General features: G+C 44.1%; 2 protein-coding genes across 2 annotated transcripts in view; both read right to left on the reverse strand.

Annotated features, from left to right (window-relative positions):
* kcnn1a (potassium intermediate/small conductance calcium-activated channel, subfamily N, member 1a) overlaps nucleotides 1-25,420 on the reverse strand; it is a 50,673-nt gene extending 25,253 nt beyond the window's left edge. Inside the window, exons 1-2 of the mRNA XM_080011397.1 lie at nucleotides 25,304-25,420; nucleotides 633-1,139 (exon numbers count right to left, since the gene is read on the reverse strand). Of these exons, the coding sequence (XP_079867523.1) occupies nucleotides 633-1,055 (423 nt within the window). The 5' untranslated portion in view covers nucleotides 1,056-1,139; nucleotides 25,304-25,420. The remainder of the gene's footprint in view (nucleotides 1-632; nucleotides 1,140-25,303) is intronic.
* Nucleotides 25,298-25,477, reverse strand: part of LOC307238320 (uncharacterized protein) — a gene marked incomplete at both ends in the record, with an annotated part of 1,281 nt that continues 1,101 nt past the window's right edge. The window contains one exon of the mRNA XM_080011252.1: nucleotides 25,298-25,477. This exon is cut by the window's right edge and continues 68 nt beyond it. Coding sequence (XP_079867378.1) covers nucleotides 25,298-25,477 — 180 coding nt within the window.

Below are 25,477 nucleotides of genomic sequence, written 5' to 3' on the forward strand. Positions count from 1 at the left end.
GCTGGCTTGGAAGGGGGTGATCTCAAAATCATATCCCAGCGACACAGTAGTCATTCATAGAGCAGACGTCAGAAAGTTGGAACGATCAATCGATAAGCATTTCTGTTGATTGGTATTCATGCAGATTATTTACCAGATTAAAAGTACGACAAGAAATATTTTATTCCCTGGTTGCCCAAATTGATATCGCGGTGGGGGTTCCAAAATTATGTTGATCAATGACAGTCTAACAATCGGTCCATCAATGGCTGCTGAGATTTCAAACTCTCAACATATCCCAGGACTGGTTTAATTTTACTTTGTAGAAACACAGAAATACGTTCAGCCACCAAACGACAAACCCGTGTGTTGTGAAGTATGGAGAGGGAGCGTCATGTTGAGCAACGTTGGTGCAGTTTCTACGGTTTCCTTTAGGGGGCAGTAATTATTCTTCGAGAATTGTCCAACGTTACTGATTGTGTCTTTAAAACCCATAATCATTTTGTGTCAATCGAATCCGACAAGCACAAAGGTTCTCCAAAGCTATTCTGCATAACTCTTAAAACTAATCTTGGTATCTTGGATCAAAACGTTTGTAACATTCATTCACTCAACAGTAACAGTTTGACACTTAAGCACTCAATTTCTTCTACATGCACACACATGCTGCCTACCTTAGTATAAACCCCCCATGACAGTTCCGTCTCTGTCACCATGACGACAATCCCAAACATCCCGAAGATGAGCGCGTAGTCGCTGAGCCTCTTCCGCTTCTCAAACAGCGCCCTCCGATGGCCGAGCCTGTAGCCAATGTCCTTGTTTTTCCTCTGCGGCCCGCTGCCTCCTCCTCCGACTCCGCCCCCTCCACCCCCCTCCCTGACCAGGCTCTCGTTGGAAGCCTTGCTGGGGTCCTCGCCGCTGTTGCCCTTGGATACCACCACCTCCAGGCCAGAGCTGTGCAGCGTCTGCAGGGGCTGCGTCTCCGAGTCGAGCTCCGCGAGGTTGCGGCGCGACGACGACGCCAGGCTGCCCACTAGCGGTCTCACCACTCCGCCATTGTACTTACAGGTGTTCATGGCTATCTGAGGGAGTCGGCAACTGCTCTCGGAGAGGGAGGTCTTGGATCCAGCATGGCTCAGCTTCTTCTGCTCAGTGGTGGCCTGAGGGGGAGCACAAGAGCCATCGCATTAAAACAAAAAAAAACAGGTCGGCATGATGAACCTACTTTAAACAAGACCTTAAGCGGAGAACACCAAAGTGGGACGTCGAGTCTCTGGAGCTCCGAGGAGAGTCAGGGTTTGAATGTAACTTACAAAATCAACTCTTTCGTGAAAAATATCATGTCTGTGTCCTAATGTAGGGATACTGGGGCTGGGCGATAATGACAAAATCAAACTTCGCGAGATATATAACCGATCCCTTGATAATTTGACAGCATTTCGGGGGTGAATGTTGATGCTTTTTTAAGAAATATATGAGGAACAATAATTAGTAACCTTGATGTTATGATCAAGCAGGTAGAGGCATTGGCGAGAACAGCTAGAACAGTCTAAGAAGTTCAGAAAAGTGCTCACATTTACTGTAATGCAGCTTTAAAGACAACATATAGCTATATCGCGATAACCGAAATCCCAGACGGTATCTAGTCTCATCTCACACATCAACATATCAGCCTTAATGGTATTGTTTACTTTGGTTTTAAATGACCAAAGCACACAAGGCCTTCATGATTGGAGCACTGAACTGTGGAAATGTAAAAATAAGGAGGCTTTGCATGCTGAACGACCAAAACAAAGAACATAAAAATACACAGAACCTCTCCTTGCATTCCTTTTTTATGGTATAGTATGTCACTTATATCATTTCGCTCCCAAGAAAGTGCCATCGAGATTGGACGGCTCCAAACATATTAATAATAGATCGACATGGAGGTATAAATAAAACCATAGAACTAATATTGGATCGTACGAAGTGCAGAAAATTGAATCTTTGCGCTTCACAAATTTAGATATCAATGATTAATGCTCGGTGTGCCCCCGTCTCAGAGAAAAGGTTCTGTGGGTGGTGGGGGTGTCCCAAAGAGAAAAAAGAGGAGCAGAGGGAATTCAGGAGGAATAGAGAAACAAAGACAATCTCCCATGACAAGGACTCCTGGGATATTGTATTTACTGTACATTTGCTCTCAAGAACAAATAGCACTTTTGGTTCAAGAAGAGCCAAAAGTTTCGGTTGCAGAACAAATAAACCTCAAAATAATATATGTATGATTGTAAATATGAGAGTCACTGAATAGGGTATATCAGATTACCATTTCTACATCAAAAGTACATCCACAAATTACACATAATTGCAACTCAAAATGGAGGATCCATAGTTGCTTACAATGCTCAAAATAGAACATTCTGATTATTACTTATTATTAATTGAGGTCAGTCAAAAAAACAAAAACATTATAATAAGTAGCCAATGCTCCTAGTAGTGCAGTTCTAATAGTATTTAATTCATTCATAAACACAGGATATTGATCAAATAATCACAAAGCATTGGTCCGGAATATTTACATGTGTATTTTGAAGGACTCAGATTTGACTCGTACTTGCAATATTATTTCAAGTTTAGTTGACTCTAAAAATTAATCAACGTAATAAATAAAATGAATATTCAAATGAATATTTTGATTATATAAATCCAGATATTTTCTATAATAACGACTTGTGTTTTAAAACTGAAAAGAAAAACAAAGATTGTCTATGCAGATATAACTATACAGAGTGCTTCAAGACACTTTTATTTTATTTTATTATTGTTATTATAACTATTATAATTACTATTTGAATTTAAAGAGTTTTGCTTTTTTACAATTCCCGCTCATAAAGACAGACCCATCTATCAGTGAAGAAGGTTGCCAGCAAAATCATCAATAGCAATAACTGTTAATGAGTGAATAATCGATTGTCATTAATTCCACAACAGGGACAAAAATTCCAAAATTACAAAATTACAAAAATTATAGCCGACAATAATAGCCAATGGCTGGCCGACATAATGTACAATTATTTGTCTCACGCAGGAAAAGAAAAACAGACAAACAAATAAATGAATCAATAAAGATTCTAACTAACTCCACTTTGTAATATTGAGAGAGAGAGAAAAAACTCCAGAACATAAACTAAACATTCCACAAATCACTTTGTTTTATACCATAAAACAAGCCATCCGTCTTTATCAATGTCAGGGTTAGCCCCATGAGTCTTGAGTAAGACTCTGACTCAAGAGGCTTCGGACTCGGACCTGACTACAACAAGTCAATTTTATTTACAGTATATAGTCCATGCTCACAGCACAGCCCCAACGGGCTCCACAAGCTTGACATTTCACATAGAAATCAATGGCATCCCCGAGTCTTAACCCCCAGACGGGCAAGGAAACCGTTGGGGGTAACAACAGAAGGGATCCCCGGTGGATCAACAATCTACAGCTGGACATTAACATTCAGACATTTCTTACAAGGCAACCTTCGACAACAGCTCAATCTCACATGCCTTTGTTTTAACTAATGCCGGGATGAGACTACGTGATATTTTTGTCTTTTACGATGGTCACCCTGTCAGATTAGGCGATCATAGTGCCCTCAATTCTTGCAGTGTCTTGGCCGGGAGAGAGGCAACAAGTATTAACCCAACCAGTCGTCGTTGCTGCCTTTCAAGACCTTGCACGAGTTCATAGGTTGTCAGGCAGGAGGGTCATTAAAATGTCAATCACAGCCAATAGTTAACTGTAAATTTGGAAATGAACCACTTGCTGCTGTAGCCCCAACAGCCTCCCAAGAAGCAGGGACTCTTTTGTGGCTGGTGCTACTGGGGAATGATAACCTAGCATAGCTTAACGGCTAGCGCAGTGGAAGTGGTCACTCGGCTGAGAGACGGCGTCGACGGACGTAATGTGGGCCCGGGTCCGGTCCGTACTCAGAGACGCTCGGCAGTATCGCTCGCGGCCGGGGTGCGGGGAAGAGAGCTCGGCCTGATTTCACTGTGACTGATGTTGCCCGACTGTATTATTTGTAAATCGAGCCGATTGTAATTTCTGGCAGATGGCATCTGGATAAGTTGTGGTTATGTGTTTAAAAATCAATTTAATAATACATCCTATCTATTACAGTAGGTACAACATAAACATAGTTTATGTTTCGTATTAGTCCCCCATTGGAATCGGCCAGTTAAACATTGCCCATTACGTGACGCCGATTTAGATTTTCCCAGGCTCGTCTAGACAAGCCTGGCATTGACTAATAGACCTGTCGGTCAGTTGGAGGACACGCCCTGAGGTGACGGTAAACCGGCTCTTAACTACACACAAAGTTTTCCAAACCTGGACAAAGGACCCTTATTATTTCAATGAAAGGAGACTGATCAAACTACGTAGGCACGACTGCTTGCTTTGTCGTTCGATAGTCGTTGACCGGCTTCTCAGCTGAAGGGACTATTTTCTGCTGTTGTTTTTGCGTTAGCCCGCATGTCGTACTACCCTGCATCACAATACAGACGGGACTAGAGGACACAACACTTGTCTTTCCACAGTTTCCCCACCACTGCATAAATTTAGCTATTTTGTTTTCGAGTACGACATACGTAGCAGTGGCCACATAAAAAACACTGCCGGTCGCTTTAGATTGCTTCTCCCGCCTCTAGCTCACGTAATTTTCAAAATGGCGCGGAACGGGCGCCCCGTCCTTGTTACTGACCAACCCTACCCTGGCTGCTGTTGCTATCTGCCATACATCCCTTTGCTCGTGGGAGTTGTGACAATCATTTTTCTATGCTTGTGATTTGGGCAGGCAGGCTGTCACATGCGCACTACATGTGAAAATGTTATACCGGTATTTGTGGTGCCACTATGCTTGTTTTTTTTTTTTAACTGTTGTTCACTACTACAAATAACGTAATATCAGAATAATTTGTGACTCTTCTTTTAATGGGCGGAGGAGGGGGCATGTAATGGACGCTGTTGTGTAACAATTGTGTACGTGTGCTTTAGATTCACTACACTGTAACACACTTCAATAATTGTGATTACAGGTGGATATAGCTTCAGAAGGGGGCAACTTTGGTTGCCAAAACCGCACACTGAAGGGACAACCCTAAAAGACGTCGCATTGGCGCTGAAAAGACTTGTGGACTCCTGCCCTGATCTGGAGGACAAAATAAACAGACTGAAAAAAGTAATGAATCCTCCCTGGCGCTGCCATCGGTCAGTCATACAGTTTAAGGACCGAGTTCCGTTCCTAGGACCAGGTCGTTGAGTGAATTGGTTGATAAGCGGACCCGTGTTATTTCACGGTAAGGGGGCGTGGCCATTGTGAACGCTAGTGGAGTGAATACTGACAGACTGTGGGAACGAGACTGGGAACAGTGATGCGATGTATACAGTGTACATAGTGTATATAGCATATATAGTGTATATAGTATATATAGTACATAAAGTGTATTTAGTGTACATAGTATATTCAAGAGATTCAAGAGGTTTATTCGTCACATGCATATATATAAAGGGTGATGTGCGATGAGATGCTTGACGCTGAGATGCCGCATACGCAGTGTGCACGCCACGGTATTGTATCCAGCGTACAATACAGACTGGTCAGAGAGCTGGTCGTAAGTCTGAACGGCCGTTAAACAGGTAGGTTGTTAAGTGAGGAGTACCTGTAATCAAATTATTAACCTTTTAACATAAGGAAAAAAATATGTTTTAATATAAGAGTAATTAACATTTTAATAAAGCCACATTTTGTTAATTAAGATAAATGTAATTAAGAACATGTGTCTAAAATGACCTGTCTAATATTTCCATAGCGGAACAATGTTCTTGTGTTGCAGTGGGGGCGAGTCATTATCGTTGGTCGCACACTCCACAGAGGCAGAGCGGAGGATGATCCTAACTCGTGTTGCTGTATAGTATTGTTTGTGAAGATTGGGATTGAGTGAAGACTTGTAAAGCTGGAAGTTCCCTTTCTTCATCCCATTGAGTTAAGGCGGCCTGAGGCATGCAAGGTTATCTGTACCTTTCTACATCATGCTTGAGACAAGGATATGCTAATGGTTTAGTTAACAGCTTATATGCGAGCAGAGTTCACATGATAGCAACGTGATAGCTACGTTTTGGTGAATGTTAAGCAATGTAATTATCTGTAAGTTTAACAGCCTTCAAGGTTTATGGGTCATGCAAGCTATATGTTGTGTTTGCGATATATGTCTTAATGGTTATTCTCTGAGAATGCTCTATTGCACAGGACTTTTTATGGTTTTCTGTATTTTGTTTTATGTAGTTCTCATGGCCTGTTTAAGGACATGAATGTGAAAAATAAATGCCTGTTGATGGTTCGTAAGTGTGGACTGGGCGGCTGGACTGAGGGGACAAAGACGGATTAGAAGCCCCGGTTATTAAGTACCGGTACAAAGTTTTAAGGACATGCACCAGGGCCCCGATGCACCAGGTAGTCTGGTCATGGAAAGAGCGCCCATCTCTGGAGCGGGCTGGTTATATAGTCTCTGTGGTGACCTTTACTGGCATATGTCACAAAACCGTACGATAGCGTAAAAGCTGAACATTGCTTTGTGACACAAGTTTGACATTCGACAAAGATCATCATGTTCGGGAAATTCCGGGGAACATTGTGTGTGACCTTATATGGTTACGTGGAAAGTACAGAGTAGTTAAAATACAAAATAGAAATGGGGTAAATAAAAAAACGGCACTGGCATTTGCAACAGAGGTCCTATTTTCAAACCCAACACCAAACCCACCCCAATATTAACATAAAAAGCTTGAGATATCGATTTACCAGATAAAACTCTGAGTATTGAGCACCATCTATCTTAAGGTAAACTTCAGCCCAGGTCAGACGACCGATTTGCAGCAGTGGCGTCGGTTTTGTTTGAACAACATTAGTTTGATACACAAAATTTTGAGTGTCAAGCACTTCATTTCCTGCATTCTGAATTTTTATGCACCAATTTGTGCCTTTTCTGCATCAATTTATGGTGGAAATGAATTTATTTTTGTACTCTACAATGCGTGCCTGCCTGCACAGCAAACATTGTGCATGACACTGTACACACACAGCACTATTGACATGCTTGGAACCCACTTCGACTAATGAGCATCATGGGCAGGTAGGCTATCTACTGTAAATTATCAATAGCTAGAATGTTTAACAAAATTAGCACGGTGGCCATCAGTTCATCAAGCGCCCACCACTATTTGAAGGGGACTTGTTGAGCCTTGTGCTTCGGGAGGTCATCCACAATGCGCCCTACAGTATGTTCAAGTTCTTCGTCCGGTCATTTTCAATTGATAACTTGGCCAATCAACTCAGTCTATCCTGTCCCAGTGTGCTCCTCAGATAGTTTTAAATTCGTTTTAGTTTGGAGAATGAGCAGGGGGCAATGGCGACAGTGATGGGAAGAGTCAGAAACTGTTAACAAGTGATTGATGATGACATACAGATGTTTTGGCAGTTGTTGATAATGCAGCATGTATTAGCTGGCATACATTTGGAGGCAATTCACATTTACTTCTGCATGGTGTAATGTGGGCGTGCAAATTAAACAACTACTCATGCAACACAACATTTCAAAACTAATAAATTAATTTAATGGCTTTATTTGAGTGATGACTCAAATTGTTGACTATTTACTACCAACCTTGACCGTAATTGACTGACTTAACTGTTATATATACAATGAGTGTGCAAATTGAAAGTTCAATGTTAATGCTTTAAAGGTGACATCATATCAACGCCGAAACAAATTATTATGATAATACCGGTACATGTAATGTGCCCGGCCACCCGACATGCTAAGGAACCACGCAGTCTACCCGGGCGGCCCTTCTGACATTTGCCCAAATGCAATCCGTCACTGGCCATAGGTTTCAGGAAATTACACGGTACATGTCAGAAAGTTACACTCTTACATCCCCAAGGAAGTTATACTGTAAGTTCCGGGATATTACACGGTAAGTGATGGGAAGTTAAACCCTAAAACGTGGGCTGTCTTATAAAGGGTTACCATTTTTTCTACTGTTATGTATTTGAACATTTGATTAATGATAGTCAAATGAAGTACGATCTCACCTTTAACTGAAAAATATAATTCACAGTGGTGGTCCTTTACCACAAATAGTAGTATAGGTCGCTGAACGTCGCTGAATTTAAGTAAATCTACCAAAATTCTGCATCAAGGTTTGGTTAGAAATATCATTTTGATTAAGTGGGATCCATATGTTATCTAAAATTAGTTGACTAGTGTCAGACTATTTTGACTACCCAATGAAATCCTTTCAGTTGGGAAGGTTTCTTCTGTCAGACATTTCTCAAAATCTCTAGACTATAAGTATATGTTTCTGCCATTAAAAGACACATTCGTTGGTGTGCCTCCTCTGCATTTGGGTTAGGGTACAGAGCTGGAATATATAACAGAGTATATTGTCAACATTAACAGTATTTTATGAAGTGTGTTTAAAATATATCAAATGGATAAGTGACCATCGTGTATTTTATTTTTTTTTCCATTAAAGCGTTATGAGCACCACATCATATCACCGTGGACTTTAATATACAATTCTACATATAAACCTATATCAATACAAACACTGAATGTTACTACATTGCAATCTAACGTATAGCTTTCTCCAAATTTTACACAGAATGTTCATTATCGTGGACTTAATTTCAAATGGGTTGCTCCTGTATCTAGGGTCCAAAACGGCATGTGCTACTGGCCCCCATTTAATTCCATGGAACGCTGCAGAAAGGCAGTTAAGAGAGGAGAGATTCCTCAAGTCACATAGACCCCATGAAAGTCATGTCAGGTACAATTCAGTTAAGGTGGCCTTCTTATTTGTCATATCTATCTTTTTTTCTGGCATCAATTTTGAAAGAACTGTCAGTATCTGCAAACACGCAAATGTTACCTCACAGACAATTACAGTGAGGCTCGACGTAAGCAGCCAATAGCTGTCATCCAATCAGATCCGCAGACAGAGGAGGAGGAGGATGATCGCCCAGCTTACATGAAGAGGAAAGGAAGATATAACTACCATTATTAAATATGATTTATTTTGAGAACAGGAAGGATCTCAGAGGATTTCTGGATGTTTTCCAACTGCTGGACAAAATAACAATACCTGAATTTAATAAGCCTGTGTTTTTCACATCTGGGGCATAGATAGGCAGGTTAGGATGAGGGGCCGATGAAACGTCCAAAGATCAGTACAAACGCACTTCCTCCTGCACCAGTGACCACAACACCAGAGTGTAGGAGAACAACACAGAGAGTCGCCAGAAGTCGTCGCACATGCATTGTTTATCAGGTCACCGGTCACAGAGTCTTTGAGAGTCCAGAAGTATCTGAGGCTTTCACTTTGTCCAGTCAGCAGTGATGTAAGTGTTCTACTAGTCTTGAACCTAACTTTGTATTTTTTTTGTTTATTGCCTCCATTTTACAGCAAAAGGAAGGCTTGATCTTCACCATGATATAACTAACAGCCTGTAGCAGCAATGGAGAAACAAGTTCACACCTTAATTATCACTAGTCTTCTATGCCACATCTGTGCTCTGTTTTGTATTTGCAGCAATTCTTCACGGGATGACGGAAAACGTGCATACCCTAATGCGCATGTACATGCCTAACGCGTACACCAAAAAAGCACAGAAACGGCAGTCAGCTCAGAAAGAGATGGAGGGAGAACGCGGGAAAGCAGACAACTGATCCACGACAGGACAGAGGGAGCCAGAATCTGAGATTGTAGCGCTATGATGAAAAAATAATATTGATTGATTGATAAAATTTAAAAATTAAAATCTGCCTATATCAGTCAATGTCTGCTTATTTATTCGGGTTTTTAGTTAACAGCTGATTGTGTTATGATATAAGGCAACATAATTGAATGCCATAATATAGTTATAATACATGGGCATTGTATAAATACATATTGTTTTTTACTTTAAGGTGTTATGAGCACTACATCATATCTCTATAGACTTGAATATAAAATGTCATTCTAATTAAATTGTTCTTATTTACTTATGTACAAGCTCAAAACCCAAAGAAAGGAATAAAATGTAATTTAAGGAACAAAGAAAAAGTTGGGATATTTTTCTTCCATTTTCCCACTGCTGGCGGATCTCTGGTCAACCGTACTTGGGCCATACGTGGCTTGTACTCAGATGTACTTGGGACCTTCTGAGCCGACCAACAAAAACGATGCAAAGCCGTGTCAGCGTGCGGGCTGCAGGCTGATCAAATTAATTCCGGCTTGCTCAATCGGGCGGTAATTGTGCCGAGTCATTGGTGCTACTTGGACACCGGGTTGCTTGAGTGCCTCCACTATTTTTTGCCAAATCTTTTTTGACTTGTAATGGCACTCCCTCCAAGAAACGTCAAAAAGGCAGGGGTACTGTTGCCACTGCTCAACGAACCTTTCCTCGGTTTCGCTGTTCTACCTGACAGCAGCAACGTCATGGGAAAGGTCGTAGGAGTTGTCAAACTCGGCAGGAAAATACAAAAACTTCTGATATGCTAGTCTTTTCGTCGGGGTGTCGTGGGTCATCCCAGACGCCGCATCGCTGTTCTTCAATTATGTCACACTACCCCCCGTTCACCATTCCTGATGTTCATATTCGAGCCGACACTGGAAATTAAGATAACGATCACAATCATGTCAAAATCTGGCTGAATTTGTGTAGTCTGATCCCGGCATAAGTTAGTACTTAGGTTTGCGCTTCACGTTCAATGTGTTTACCAAAAGTAACCTCAAAACCTGACCTCAAAACCCCATTATATGATGTTTTGACTCTCATCCAATCTCCAGACAGAGCCTTGCGTGCACGACGGCTATCGATAAATCAAGTGCCGGACTGGATACCGCAACAGCTGTTTCATCTGCTGCACGTTATTTAAATGTTAATGGTTTTCACCCTCCTTCCAGCGGATCTAGTTCCTGTCTCCGCCGTGCAGAGACCGAGTGGAGATTCATGCGAGGGCAGTGGAATCGTCTTCCCAGAAGCATCTATCTGCCTGTCAATCGCCTGCCCTTCAGAGACTCACAGGCAGATTATCATAATGGCTTATGAAAACTTCACATGGAACAGTGCTCTTTCCGAAACAAGTCGGGGGTGTTTGATAGCGCTGGCGGTGCCTTTTTATTAGGCTTGACAAAGCATCCCTAATGCTTTTAAATGTGCTGGTGGGAATAAAAAAGCGATGCTCTTAATGGAAAATTCCCAAGTCCGGCCCTGTGATGCTATCGCCTTGTGCATATTGTGGCTCCATGAGAACAGGACTAAAGGTTAAGGATTAGTGCAGCCCATGGCTTTCCTAATCCCCATTACTGTATTGAATAGTATCTTTATCGCCACCATTAGGACCTTTTGAAAGCTGTGCAGTGAACTTTAGGTTTGAAAGGCAGAAAACAGAAACAATTGCTCATACAGCAACCGCACCAGAAATAACTTTTGACCTTACAGTGCAGCCAAAATGACTCTCAATCATATTTTACAACATGTAATTCAGGAATATGCCTTGCTAGGGATATGCCTCAGACTAAACTGTCACAGAGATTTGGCTTCACGTAGCTGCCTGTTGCTGCTGCTGCCAAGCTCTAGTTGCCCTCTATGTTGATGTTTGTCTAAGTCTGTGACGCAGGTGAATCTGACCTCTCAGTGTACTGAGCTACTGCAGCACACCTTCCTAGTTGAAACTGCAGAGTGCAACCACTGTTACTAATGTAATTAACGTCTACAAAACATATCAGATACACAGTTCTAAACTATGAGTATGGCTGGAATAAGTACCTTCCTCTACAGGTTGTGCCAACTTTACATTTCCTCTACAACCCATGGAGGCACCGAATCCCCATACATCAGTTGTTCTTATGCTGCACCAGAACCCATGTCAAAATGTTTGATGGAAATATCATTTGCAAATCATCTCAGTTTCGTTCCACATGGATGGCTCGAGAGGGGCTATTCCATTAAGTTCTACGAAAGCCATTGGCTATTTTACACCGTTTAGCTCTGTGTGAGTAGCAATGCTCAAAAAGTGAGACACAAATGCCATGCTAGTACTACTCCTTCCTCAGTGTAATTACATGGCAATAGATCAGCATAAATGATCATATTGTGACGGCTGGAGGACCACGCGGAAGCTGCAGAGGTAAACGGAGAACCGGCATGACAGCTTGCTCCAATATCGTAAATGAACAGGATTGATGACGGGACGCCAAAGGAGGATGGTTGCTGTTACATGCTTTGGCTTTAGTTACCCATATCTGGCTGTTGATCTTCCAGGAGAGACCAGCTGAGGACTGACCCAAAACTTCAAGTTTGGATTAATACTGACTGTGCATCATACAGTATATTTGAATCTTTTATAGGGGAATAACCAGTTGTAGTACAGGGGGAAAGTATAATATTTTCAATGACTACGTGCAGGAGAGGAAGAATACCTAGGCATTGTTAGGAATCCCGTGTTGCCTTGGCACGACAGCTTTACAGTCATTAAAATGGAAGGAGTTCTGCGACATCCAACACATCCAACACACCCAATTATCAGACAGAAAAGGCAAAACACGTGCTGAATTGGCTGCTTCACCATGTTTTAAGTGGGACATAGATTTCGATCACCGGTGAATGTTGTGTTCGTGACAAATATGCCCCAAGGGAAACATCTAAATTGAAGGCAGTAAAGCCCATAAAATTGACCCCTGGGGAACACCGCGAGAAAGTAAAAAATCCTGTCTCTGTGGCAGGAGGAGAACAGCCGACTTTCTGATCTCAAACTATTTTTCGCAGGCGATTGATTAGAACAGATCCGAACAGATTAGATCAATGTACAAAAAGACGTTTACTTCAACCAACACCAGACAAACTCAGATGACTTCCGAAGCCACATCGGCGAGGCCGCTCCATCAATTTCATATTCCGTCCTCTCTTGTGAGGCCGTCACACGAGGCTTGTTGCCATTCAGCGGGTGCTCTCTCCCCCTCTGTTTCCCAACCCTAAAGGGAAAATCTGCAGTGGAAGGGCTCAACTGGTCTAGCGATGCCCTTGTCCTCTGCTGATTCCAATCCAGAGGAGACACAGTGCAGGCTCTCTGTCCCCGCTGGCCCACCAGCGCTTCAATTTCATTCCGAATGGTGCGCGGCATCCAGGCCCTATGAAATGGAGCCTTATAATCAAATTGAAAAGCCTCAGTGCAGAACAGCTAAAATGAAGCACTGCAACTCTCTAGCTATCTCCTTCTCTCTCTCTCTCTCTCTCTCTCTCTCTCTCTCTCTCTCTCTCTCTCTCTCTCACCCCCTCTCTCCCTCTGTCTCTGTCTGTCTTCCTCTCTCTCTCTGCCTTTCTCTGTCTTAGCAGCACAGATCTGATACAACATCCTCCTTCTTTAGGATTGTACGGAGCCACGATGCTGCAGTTTTGAAAGACGCATTCTGGGGAAAACAGAATTGTGCACAGAGCAGCCATACGGATGCAGCTCTGTCCCTCGGGTTTGCGCATGCGTGTGCGTGTGGATGGTATATCTCTATAGCCAGCGTGAGTCGGACAAGTTGAGCCCTCGCCAGGCATCAGATTAGGTCCGATATCGATGCAAATGCATTGCGGCCGAAGAATAGTCACAAGGCAGAAGAAGAAGTCGGACTATAAGTGACATTCGATGCATGTGTCTATGGGCGTACGTGCACTCTATGAGCTGTAGGTGGAGGGGATTCCGGTGATGTAGAGAACTGGAGGGGGGGGCGAAAGCGGCGGAGATTGCTGCGAATGGGGCGAGAGAGGGGACGACAGAGAGAGAGAGAGAGAGAGAGAGAGAGAGAGATAGGAGAATGAAGGAGAGGTAGAACAGCCCCCCGTGGGTCTCTGCCAGCCCCCCGTGGAGACGGAGAGCTGTAAGCTGTGGGCTCCAGTTTGTCCCTGCGCACGAGACGCTGTCACATTTCGGTGACAGGCCAGCGGGGGTGGGGTCTCCACTCAGCTCTGACCGGCGCGGGGGCCTCAGTACGCATGCGACCGACGGCTCCGCATCCATCTGCCACGGAGAAACAAACTCTTCCCTTTTCCCCATTTAGCGACAGCTGCTCTAGAGTTATGCATGGGGAACCACTAGGCTTTTTCTTTTTTCTTTTTCACGAAGGGGTTTCTCTCCAGTCATGTGAATAATGAATCGGTCGGTTGCCGAGTTAATAATAGCCGGGAAATTGTGATGGCCGTTAGACGCCGTGTGAATGTTTGGGAAGGCGTCGCAATACTTCAGATATGTTATTATTTACGGGGAATTAATTATTGCGGTGCCGAACCTCAGATCGACAACAAAACAACAATATTACTCGGGCTTGTTCCGTGCGATTCCTGAGGATGTGCAAGGAGCACGTCTGTAGGGCGGTTTTCTTTTCTTTTTGTTAGGTTCCTTTTCACCGTTAACAGTGCAGGGTCTTTTATGGATTTTGACAGGACGTCAGGATTTGTTGTACACGTTCACATTCACGCTCAACAATAAATTAGTAGACTCCAGCTCACCTCCTCACCCTCACCTCATCCCTGCAGTGACGCTGGCTTTCAAACAAGAGTGGGGAAAGTCTCATATCTGTCTTTTGCATTTTTTTTTCATTCATCCGTAACCAGGCCCACGTCATCCCAACCTCCAGTGGTACATGTAGATAAACCAGGAGATGATTTACCGTCGAGCATACAGTAGAGATTCTCTAAATGACACATCTGCGATGGGGGTCACCCAAATACACTCAGGGTTGCAACAGGAACAGAAAACAAGTAAATGCGTCCCGACAGGCAGAGGAATTACAATCGGAACTTAAGTACGTGTACAATCTCCTGTTTTTTTTCACGAAGCTTAACTCCAGAGCACGTCCCCCCTCCGCGTCTGAGCTCCACGGCGGCAAAACTAAAAAGCCGCTTCTCTAACGTATCTCGCCGCATCTCGCGTGTGTGTGCTTATTCTAAATTGTTCAAAAAGCAGATAAAGCCTGGTCCAAGATTTCATTTTCCATATCTAGAAAAGGCCATCGGTGCTTGTCGTTTTGCCTCGAACGACCTCGAGTTCGAAAATATATTCGGGGGGAGAAATTTTGCAACCTCCAAAAATGTTGCCAAAACAAATCACAGAGTAATCGGATGTGGTAATCAGAAAGATGATGTTCCTAATGACTCACTAGGAGGGGAAATGAGTTATTGATTATATTTCAGTATTAACCTTCCAAACCTCGAATACAATTGATAACCTACACGACATACCACCAAGACCGCTTCCTGTGTGATAAAGCGCAAACCTTTGCCGGCAGCATTTCAACGTGTCTGTATGTTATTTTCACTTGGTATGATCCTCTCCCTTTAAGTTTTTGCTCGATGTAAAGCACAATTTATATTGAAAATGCGAGACAAAAAAGTCAACAAAGACAAATCAAAAATTTGTGTACTGGATGGACAATCATGTGGAAACAAACTGTCGCCAGTTCAAGTTCAACGTAGAAAGCATCAACGTCCTGTCCACTAGTTAGCTAGTTAGCATTCCTTCAGCTGTCATACAGTATAGCTGGCTTCTCATGTTAGGGTCATTTTTAGCATATCTGCCAAACAAATTGTTAGCCGCCGGTATTGCATTACGATACAGTTGGTTATGTTGCGATGCTAGCATTAGGAAATAGTGTGATATGCTTTTGTGAGGGTAATGTCAATTTTCATCGTCACAGCTTCATGAAGTCAAACTGTAGCAACGATATTGGGAAAAATGATATTTGTCCACTACACATGCAAATAGGTCCCTGTCCTAGGCACTGAAAACCTTAAGAGCAACCAGAATGAGACCATACCAGGACTGTAGCTCTTTTTGGGGCCATTTGTGATTTCTCAAAAACACGATACAACATCACATCGGCGAAGAATTCACAGGTCTCACCTTTTCCTACATCTTTGAAAAGGATTTTGGGATCTGTTTAGTTTTCATTTTTACCATTCCGACTCGAAGAGTGTCCCATTCATGTATTTGACCCCAATGTGAAACGTACAGTAGTAATTAATAGTCTTTCGCAAATTGATGTAAATACTTTATGCGCTGCATGCCTAACGTCAATCAACAGAGAGAAAAAATTATCTTGAGTGATTTCTTCACTGACAAATCTCTGGTTATAAAAGACAATACCACTCAATAAAAGTGACCATTACAGTCTCTCTGGTACGTCACCCCCCTTTACTCTCTAGTCTCTCTCTCTCTCTCTCTCCACCCCTCCCTCCCTCCCTCCCTGGCTCGCTCCCTCCTTCTCTTTCTCCTCTTGGAGATTAAAGATAAAGTGAATTAGCTTATGCACAAAAAGAAGATGACAAACCCTCGGTGGAGGACAGGAGGCGGCCGCTTGCCCGTGGGAATGTGTCATTGTTGTGGGGCTTATAACGCACAAGGTGTTCGACAGACTACTAGGGTGCGACTGTGAATAGCACACAACAAGGTCACCGTGTGTGTGTGTGTGTGTGTGTGTGTGTGTGTGTGTGTGTGTGTGTGTGTGTGTGTGTGTGTGTGCTTGTGTGTGTCTGTGTGTGTGTGTCTGTGTGTGTGTGTGCATGCATGCGTGCATGTGTATTTGTGTGTGTGTGTGTGTGTGTGCATGCGTGTATGTGTCTGTGCGTGTGTGTGCATGCGTGCGCACGTGTGTGTGTGTGTGTGTGTGTGCATGCGCGCATGCGTGTGTGTGTGTGTGTGTGTGTGGTAAACCAAGTCCCAGGGTTGCGGGGGGGGTTCCATTTTCCCCCACAGGACTCCCACTGCCTCATTAGGAAGAGATTCTACTCCAATTTCTCAGCAAATTAAATGAGAGGGTAGTTAAAAACCTGATTTGCAGATCGTGGTCCTAGATAATGGGCCACGCTGTATCTGGCGGAGCGATTAACAACTCTGGCGCTTAAGACGGAGATGTGTTCTGAAATAGATGAAGACGGATCGCACCGCCTGGCCTCTGACCAGTCGGAAACGCCGGGCTTTTCTTGGAGTTCAAACCGTTTTCCCAGTGTCTTTCCCAAAAGCGACATGATCATTTAGAGGAAGAAGTGTCTAAATGAGCAACAAATTAGGTCTTTGTTTGGCTTTGGCAGAGCCACCTCAAAGTGTTGGAAGCCAAGGCTCTCCTAGTCTTAAATAAATTCGGACAATGGCTGGAAAACGCCTAATAAACCGCACTGGATGTTCTAAATCTAAATCTAAATATACATTTCAAATTGAAAGGTATGCCATCTGCGCCAGCAACACACACATAAATACACACAAAGCCATAAAAGCCCCATTACAGTATATCCCAAGCTAATCCAGTCAATCCAAGAGATCAAACCGTCTTCATTAGGTGAATGTCCCCCCGGTGGCTATTTGACATCCCGGCGAGGCCACCGCGACCATAAATAACGCTCCGGAAATAAACTGAATAAACCCCCCCGTGAAGCGGCCCCGGGCGTAACCCACGCTACGATCGCACGATCCTCTACGTCGTATGAAATGGCATTTATCACTGTGGCGGCCGGCCTGCGGAGCACTGTAACATATATCAATGTATAAACACCACAACCCGCCAGCTTCTATCTTCATTGTGAGAAGATGGTAAGTCATTTGAGAAGTGTAGCCCCCTCGGTAAATTCCGGCCGAGGCGGTTTTCTTTCTCTCCCCGAGGCAGAAACATCGATAGGAAAAAGAGAGAGGCCCGGCGCAACCTATAGCACAGGACGGATCGATAGCACAACAAACTCAGTAAAGATTGACTGGAGAGCTGCCTGGATGCGTCCTGATTTAGATTTATGATAGGCAGCCCCGTGCCTACGAGGAGGGGAGAGGGAGGTGTTCTTTCTTTTTGTAGTGTTTCGAGGTAAAATGTCTATATCTTCGCCAGTTTCTTCAGGAAATACATTTTCCGTATGCCAAACGCCCGGAAAAAAAATCTTTTGAAAAGAAATTGCGAACGCTCCCCTTTTTTTTCTTTCTTACCCCGACAACTCGGGAGAGATGACAACCATCCACGTACGTGTACGCTTGACATTCAAATGGGATGGTTTTCGGAGGCACCTCAGATGAAACGAGGAGATATCGGGTTCCACCTACTCTTCACTTGCCATACTGTATGTCACCCGGTCCTTTTGCGCCACGGCTAATTGAATGTCCTTATCAGGCTCCTCTCCCCCGTTCCTCTGCTAAATGAAACAGAAGCCCGTCGGAATATCAGCACATTGGTATTCACCCACCAGCACCACACCACAGATACTTACAGCGGCTATAGACATAATGTTCCAGAGCCGCACACACACACACACACACACACACACACACACACACTGAATATATTATTTATATATATATGTATGTATCTATACTATATATATATATATATATATATATATATATATATATATATATATGTAATCTCTGTATATATATAAGAGTGTGTGTGTGTGTGTGTGTGTGTGTGTTTGTGTGTGTGTGTGTGTGTGTGCATTTCTTGCATTATAATAGTTCTTATACTAACAGCCTCTGGCTACAGTTTTCTATTGTGTGTGTGTGTGTGTGTGTGTGTGTTTATGTGTGAGTGAGTGTGTGTGTGTGTGTGTGTGTGTGTGTGTGTGTGTGTGTGTGTGTGTGTGTGTGTGTGTGTGTGTGTGTGTGTGTGTGCGTGCGTGTGGGTGCGCGTGTGCGTGCGTGTGTGTGTGCGCGACCGAAAATTAAGAGCCGCCATTTTTTTGTGACTGCCTCCCGGGCCTTTCCGTGTAAATTGATTCTTAATATAAAAAAAAAGAAAAGCAAAAAGAAAGAAAAAGAAAATACGCTTTTCTTGTGTGACACACAAAAGGTGGCCGAGGAGTGGACAGAAGCGGAAGAAAATGGATCATTGAGCAAAGAACAGGAAAGAAAAGGAGGACGGAGGAGGAGGAGGAGGAGGAGGATGAGGAAGAGAAGAGCGCAGGGGGGTGGTAGGCTTGCCTCCTGAAAGAGTTAAAAAAAATTAAATGGCAGTGACAAAAGGCTCCGCTGTAGATAAGGGCGCTCCATAAAAGGGTTAACAATCAGAGGGAGGCCTATAATGGAGGTTGCAGTGGCTGTATAGGGGAGAGGGAGAGAGAAAGAGAGAGAGAGAGACAGAGAGAGAGAGAGAACTCCGGAGAAAAGAACGAACATTGACCACAGGCTCTGCTTAAACACACACACGCACATCGATCCACACATCAACACTCACACACACACACACACACACACACACACACACACACACACATATACGCGCTACCCCATAACTGCAACAGAATACACGCACGGCGCAACAAGCCCACACACAGAGAAAAAAAAGCAACCACCGTATCTGTGAGGAAAACACACGCGCTTGTCTGCTTGCGCTTTCCACGGTGGTCAGAGGGGGTCCAAAGGTCAGCATACAGGAACGGCAAGGGAGGAGGCACATACGTACATACGTAGGTACCGCCAGGGCTATACTACCGCCTTTCGCGGAGTAGATGAGTAAATTAAGCACGAGGAGGCTCGGGCGGCTGTAACTCAGACATTGAAAGGAAAAGGCGACGTTTCCCCGCGAAGTGAGGAAGGAAAGACGTCTCCGGCCGCGGGAAAAGGAGACGAAAGGCCGCAAGTTCAAACGCGTTTGCGGAGGCCGTCAACGCCGCCAGGATTTACGAAAAGCCCGCTTCCCACTCGCACACGTACTGTAGCTCGTGTGTTATATGCCCCCACACACACAAACACGCACGCACACACACTCAAAATAACAAACCACAACTTGCTCCTTCTCTGCAATCTATGATTCAAATGTTAAGCCGTTCCCGTGACATCTTTATTAAGCGGTTAAAATCCTCACCGGAAAATCCCTAAATCCCACCTGTAGTCACAAAATGCACTAATGATGTCATCGTCGGGAACATCTCCATCGCCCGATTGTGGCAATTATTGCGTCAGGGTCAGTCAAACCATTCCTTTTATGCTTTATGCTATTAGTCTACGATCGCACGGCAGCAGAGAAGTAAAAAAAAAAAAAAAAAGCTTTATAGAATATCAGTTATGTGTCTTTATTCGTAAAATTAAGTGGCGTGGCAGACAGCGGTATCGGCAGACAAACTCTATTCCCTGGGCAAAAAGAAAGGGGTCGAAAAGGGTCAAAACACTAAATCAAGGAACATTAATGGAGCAGGGCAGGGCAGAATGGGCTCCGAATGGAAAAATCACAGTAGTAAAACTCAAGCACACACACACATAGGAAACACAGTGCTATTACAGTACACGCAGGCGTGACAGGGGTGGACGTGCTCCAATAATACTCCCACTGATACATACAATGGGTGATGGAAAGCATTCACACTGGTTTTCCCAAGGCCAGGCTTCCAACAGCTCGTCCGTTGTGTGAAGGAAAGTAGAATCCCAAGAGTAGAATTTCCTCCTACAGCACCACTGTTCTACTCCAGCAGACTTCAACAACCATTTAGAAATAGCCGATATGGACCACACAGCGATCATATCATCAGAATACACACACACACACACACACACGCACATACACACGCACGCACACACACATGCACACACACACACACACACACACACACGCACACACACACACACACACACACACACACACACACACCAATCCAATTTGGTACGTCCGAGGCTTTCGGAGTTCCACAATGGTGAATGACGAATATCAGCTTACAGCATTACTCATACTCTCATTCTCCTTTGTCTCGTGATAATGCCCTAACACGGGAACAGTCTGAGATCAATAACCTAATTAGCCATAAAGCATATGCATTGCCGTGATACATTATATGCCTGACATCACTTGGCTAGCGTCTCACAGGAATTACCATATAAATGAACTCGGGTCATTTGTTCGGCAAAAAAACAAACAAAAAAAAAAAAAAGCCGTGATCGCTAGGTAGGAACTTGGTGTGCAGGGAAAATAAATACGGGAAAATAAAAAACGTTCAACGTCAGGGGAGGTTGAAGCCGTTTTTTTTTTTACCAAAGGGCCATTTTTGTGCGGCGGAAGGCGCAGAAACATCTGCTGCGGTAGAGCTGCCTGCTACAGCAGCCGTGGCGTGCTGGTGCTGCTGAGCACTACCAAGGAAACCCCCGCTGCTCTTTGTATTTAACTGAACTGCAAGTAATTCAATACGCATCTCCCTTGTACGGACTCACTCGATTGAAGCTTAGAGGAGCGACGGAGACAGAGGGGAGGGGGTATGACTGTATCCCAATGTGTGCCTGTGCGTGCGTGCGTGCGTGCGTGCGTGCGTGCGTGCGTGCGTGCGTGCGTGCGTGCGTGCGTGTGTTTTTATTGTCCACATGTTGCATGCACCGTGTGTGGAGAGCAAAATAAATAACAAATCAAAAGATGTCTTGAAAATAACCTCATTCCTACACACGATTCCTCGCACAAATCCAATGGTGGTGCAGAGAAGAAGGAGAAGGAGAAGAAGAAGAAGAAGAAGAAGAAGAAGAAGAAGAAGAAGGGAAAAAAATAGAGGGAGAGAGAGAGAGAGACGGAGGCAGAGCGAGAAAGCGCGCGGCACGGAGGCCTTGCGCGGGCTAAACAATACTCGGCTCGTGCTCTCCATGGCAACAAACATGGCAACACAAATGTACTTTGGTGCAGGAGTAGGAGCGTAGCACTCACATACAGTGTGCCGGGTGGGGGGACAAAAATAAAATGAGGGTCGAAAAAAAACAGCGTTCAATTATTAAACAGACCTCCGTGTGCATACTTACTCGCCCTCCGCGCAGCAGCAACTTCTCCCGTCTCTCACCCCTCTCTGTCTCTCTCTCTCTCTCTCTCTCTCTCGCTCTCTCTCTCGCTCTCTCTCTCTCTTTCTCAATACAGTCGTCGAATGCGTATCAGAAATCTGAAACCGCTCCCTCACGGAGGTGTGCACACGCACAAACACACACGCTCGCAAACACACACACACACACACACACACACACAAGGACGCACACGCACGCACACGCGCACGCACGCAAGCACACAGGATGTGAACTCTAATCCCCCATTAAGTAAAAAATGTTTATGACGTTTATTCAGCGGGTTGTGTGTTTACTTTCGGGGTGTTCCCCTCGGCGAGTGGGAAAAGGAAAGGGTAAAGGCCTGAGTGGAAACATTCGGCTGCCGACACCAGTGAAAAACAAAAAGGGTGTGTGTGTGTGTGTGTGTGTGTGTGTGTGTGTGTGTGTGTGTGTGTGTGTGTGTGTGTGTGTGTGTGTGTGTGTGTGTGTGTGTGTGTGTGTGTCTGGTGGGTGGGGGTGGGGTGGGGTGGACACAATAAGGCTGCAACGATACGGCGGAGATGACCGATAAAGGGAAGTCTGAATCAACGCGGCGTCTCTCCGAGATGGGACCCCCGCTCGCTAATCATAACCGGACAATCAGATACGTCGACTCAGACGGTTCCAACAATGACAAACGGCTCGGCACGCCGCAAAGTTAAACAATCTTTCTTTCCCCCCCTCCTTTAAAACAAACAGAGAGCGTGAGGGAGGGGTCCAATTCCCTCAGCACCTTTCTTTATTCTTTATGAAGGAAGGTCAGGGAGGGGGAGCTGAGAGGGACATGAGGAGGAAACCAGACACAGCGGCAGACGTACGACGCCGCAGAACCACCAGGGTTCCAGGGTTCCGAGCAATGATTCAAATGGTTGAATCATCACTCGAAAAAAAAAGTCCAAACTTTATCTGGGCCTCTATAAAAAATGCATGCTCCGAGCACTCCGAGGGGCTGTTTTTTTTGCCGGCGCGAGGAATGAAAAGTGCCAAATTTGCGAACGCTGTAATCAACCACATTTCTTCCTCAAAATGGCGAGAAAAGCCCTCTGAAACGGCCGCACCGATACTTCTATTTGGACTTTCTTGACTTTATTTCCGCTTTCATTCACGCCACAGTTTCTGGACCCTTTGCGCTACCCTTCAAGGGCCCTTAGCCTTCCGATGATATCGGGGTGGCCAGACGTTAAAGTGCCACGGCGATACTGATTGTCTCGATTGTCCACGTGGCCAGACCACGGTTTGGCAGGTGTCTTAGGGAAGGTTGTCCTCGGTCATGGAGTGGATTCGACGGGCCGCGCTATTAAGTTTCGGAGCGTGCTGCGGGATCCGGTAACTATATACTGAACACTATTATCAGTGTTGGCCTGTCAAAAGTGTTTTGTTTAAGGGATTTCAAATGAGGGTTGGCGAGGGCCGGGGCTCATTAAGGGCCAAGTCAGTAAGATGTAACCAGGATCCTACAATTGAACATGAATGGATAAGTATGTCTGGTCGTATCGAAATACCTGGCACGCTTGATCTGAGGGAGTGGACAAGATTTTGATACTTAGTACCCCGCCGACTATCATGTGAGCGCGTCTAAGATTTTTTTTCTTTTATATCCAGTTTCACGTCTGGCCCGGGAGAAAGGAAAGAATGGTCTGCTGTCAAACGTAAAGGGGTGTTGGGGGGCGGGGCATGGTCAAGCTCAATCCATGTTGCCGTTTCATATTGTAGAATTACAAACTACATAGGAGTAATTTTCCCATTTCTGTCAATATTTTTCATGACGATTGTTAATGTTTTTGTTAAGCGCTCACCAATGTGAATATTCAATCGAATAAATGAAATAAATTCGATCAAATAGAGTTTAACTGTGTCAAACACAAAAGAAAATTCATTTATGACAATAACTTTGATAAGGACTAGGTCTCATAAATGAACCCAATACAATTCATAAACAAATAAAATAAATAAACTCTTCGTGAACAATTTTGCCAAGGAAAGCTTTTGAAATGATTATAATCACTTTAAAAAATCTGTTAAATATACTCAATAACAATGATACCACCAGATTGGGGGTTCACAAAAACAGTCCCATGGGGGGTATGTCTGGACTTATAGGCAATAGTTGTGCAGAGCTCCGAATGCGTCGCATATCATATTATATCATGTCATATTATATTATATCATATCATATCATATCATATCATATCATTTAATACTTGACTGACTCCTCTCATAAACATTGACCAGAAAACTCCTACATTTTGATTTATGGATAAATATGCTGCACATCCATTACACCGCATCTACCGCTTGTCCCTCCTGAAATTCTACACCCGTGAGTTCTCCAGGATATCTGTGAGAACAATTGTTGCTTTGTGTTTGAATCTGGTCTCCAAACATGCAAACACGCAAGCACACACACACACACACACACACACACACACACACACACACACACACATACACACACGCCTTAGACTATTTTCAATGGGTCAAATTATTTCATCCAAGTTTCTTTGCATCTCATGAGCTTTTTGTTTATCTTCTCTGGGGTTTTTTACCACTTTACCTCAATGCTCTACTGTAGTGTGGTTAAGCGAAATTAGACCCTGTTCAACCGTTACCTAAGTCAACATAGACTAAGCCATACAATCCTAGAGAACCACCTGTAAATAAACATATCACATATTGCATTGGTGCTATGACTTGACAGAACTCCAACAAATTCAGCCTGTGGCACACTCAGGGGTGGAGAACTTTTTGACACGCAAAATGCCATTAGATTTGGAAGAATTACCATCAACTCAATGATCAAATAATTTAATACAAGCTCATTGATCATTCCAGAGGCTGGGAAGCGAAAAGACAATCCAAACGCTGTATGATGGGAAGCCTGAGCTAGAGAGCCAGCAACACAAGAAACACTTGTTAGCAGCAAAGCTATAAAGAAAGGCAGTTCTCAGCAGCCGAATATACTGCAAAATGGAACAGGTGTGTGTGTGTGTGTGTGTGTGTGTGTGTGTGTGTGTGTGTGTGTGTGTGTGTGTGTGTGTGTGTGTGTGTGTGTGTGTGTGTGTGTGTGTGTGTGTGTGCGTGCGTGCGTGCGTGTGTGTGTGGTGTTTGTGTGTAATGCGTATATGACCAAAAAGAAACAAAGACTACAGGCTTTGATAGGTTATACTGAAGCAGAAGTCATTCCGTATTGTAGAATGGAGGCCTACCTGTGAATCAAGCAGACGAATCTCACCCTATCGCATCGAACATGCAAGCAAAAACCACGTAAGAAAAGAAAAAACACGCACATACACACACGGGCGCTTGTGTCTTATCAAAATCATATGACAGGCGTGGTCATTGAGTAGAGATGTGATGGAAAAAAATGTTTTATTTTGGTATCGCACAAAGCGTCGACATCTCCGCAAATGTGGAGGGAAAAAAAAAAAGATCAAATTAAATGAAATGAAAAAAAAAGTCTATACCTTGTGTTGCTCGATGCGGATCCTCTCCTCCCCGGTATGCGGGCTCTCTGGCCACAGGTGATAGCTGGAGCCGTGGTCGGGGCTGGTTTTGCTGCTGCTGTTGCTGTGGCTCCCAGTAGCAGACCAGTTGCCCGCGTATGCCCGCTCGGTCGCCGCGGGGTTTACACGGGGGTC

The sequence above is a fragment of the Zeus faber genome, assembly GCF_960531495.2.
Source record: "Zeus faber genome assembly, chromosome: 12".
NCBI classification, from domain to species: domain Eukaryota; kingdom Metazoa; phylum Chordata; class Actinopteri; order Zeiformes; family Zeidae; genus Zeus; species Zeus faber.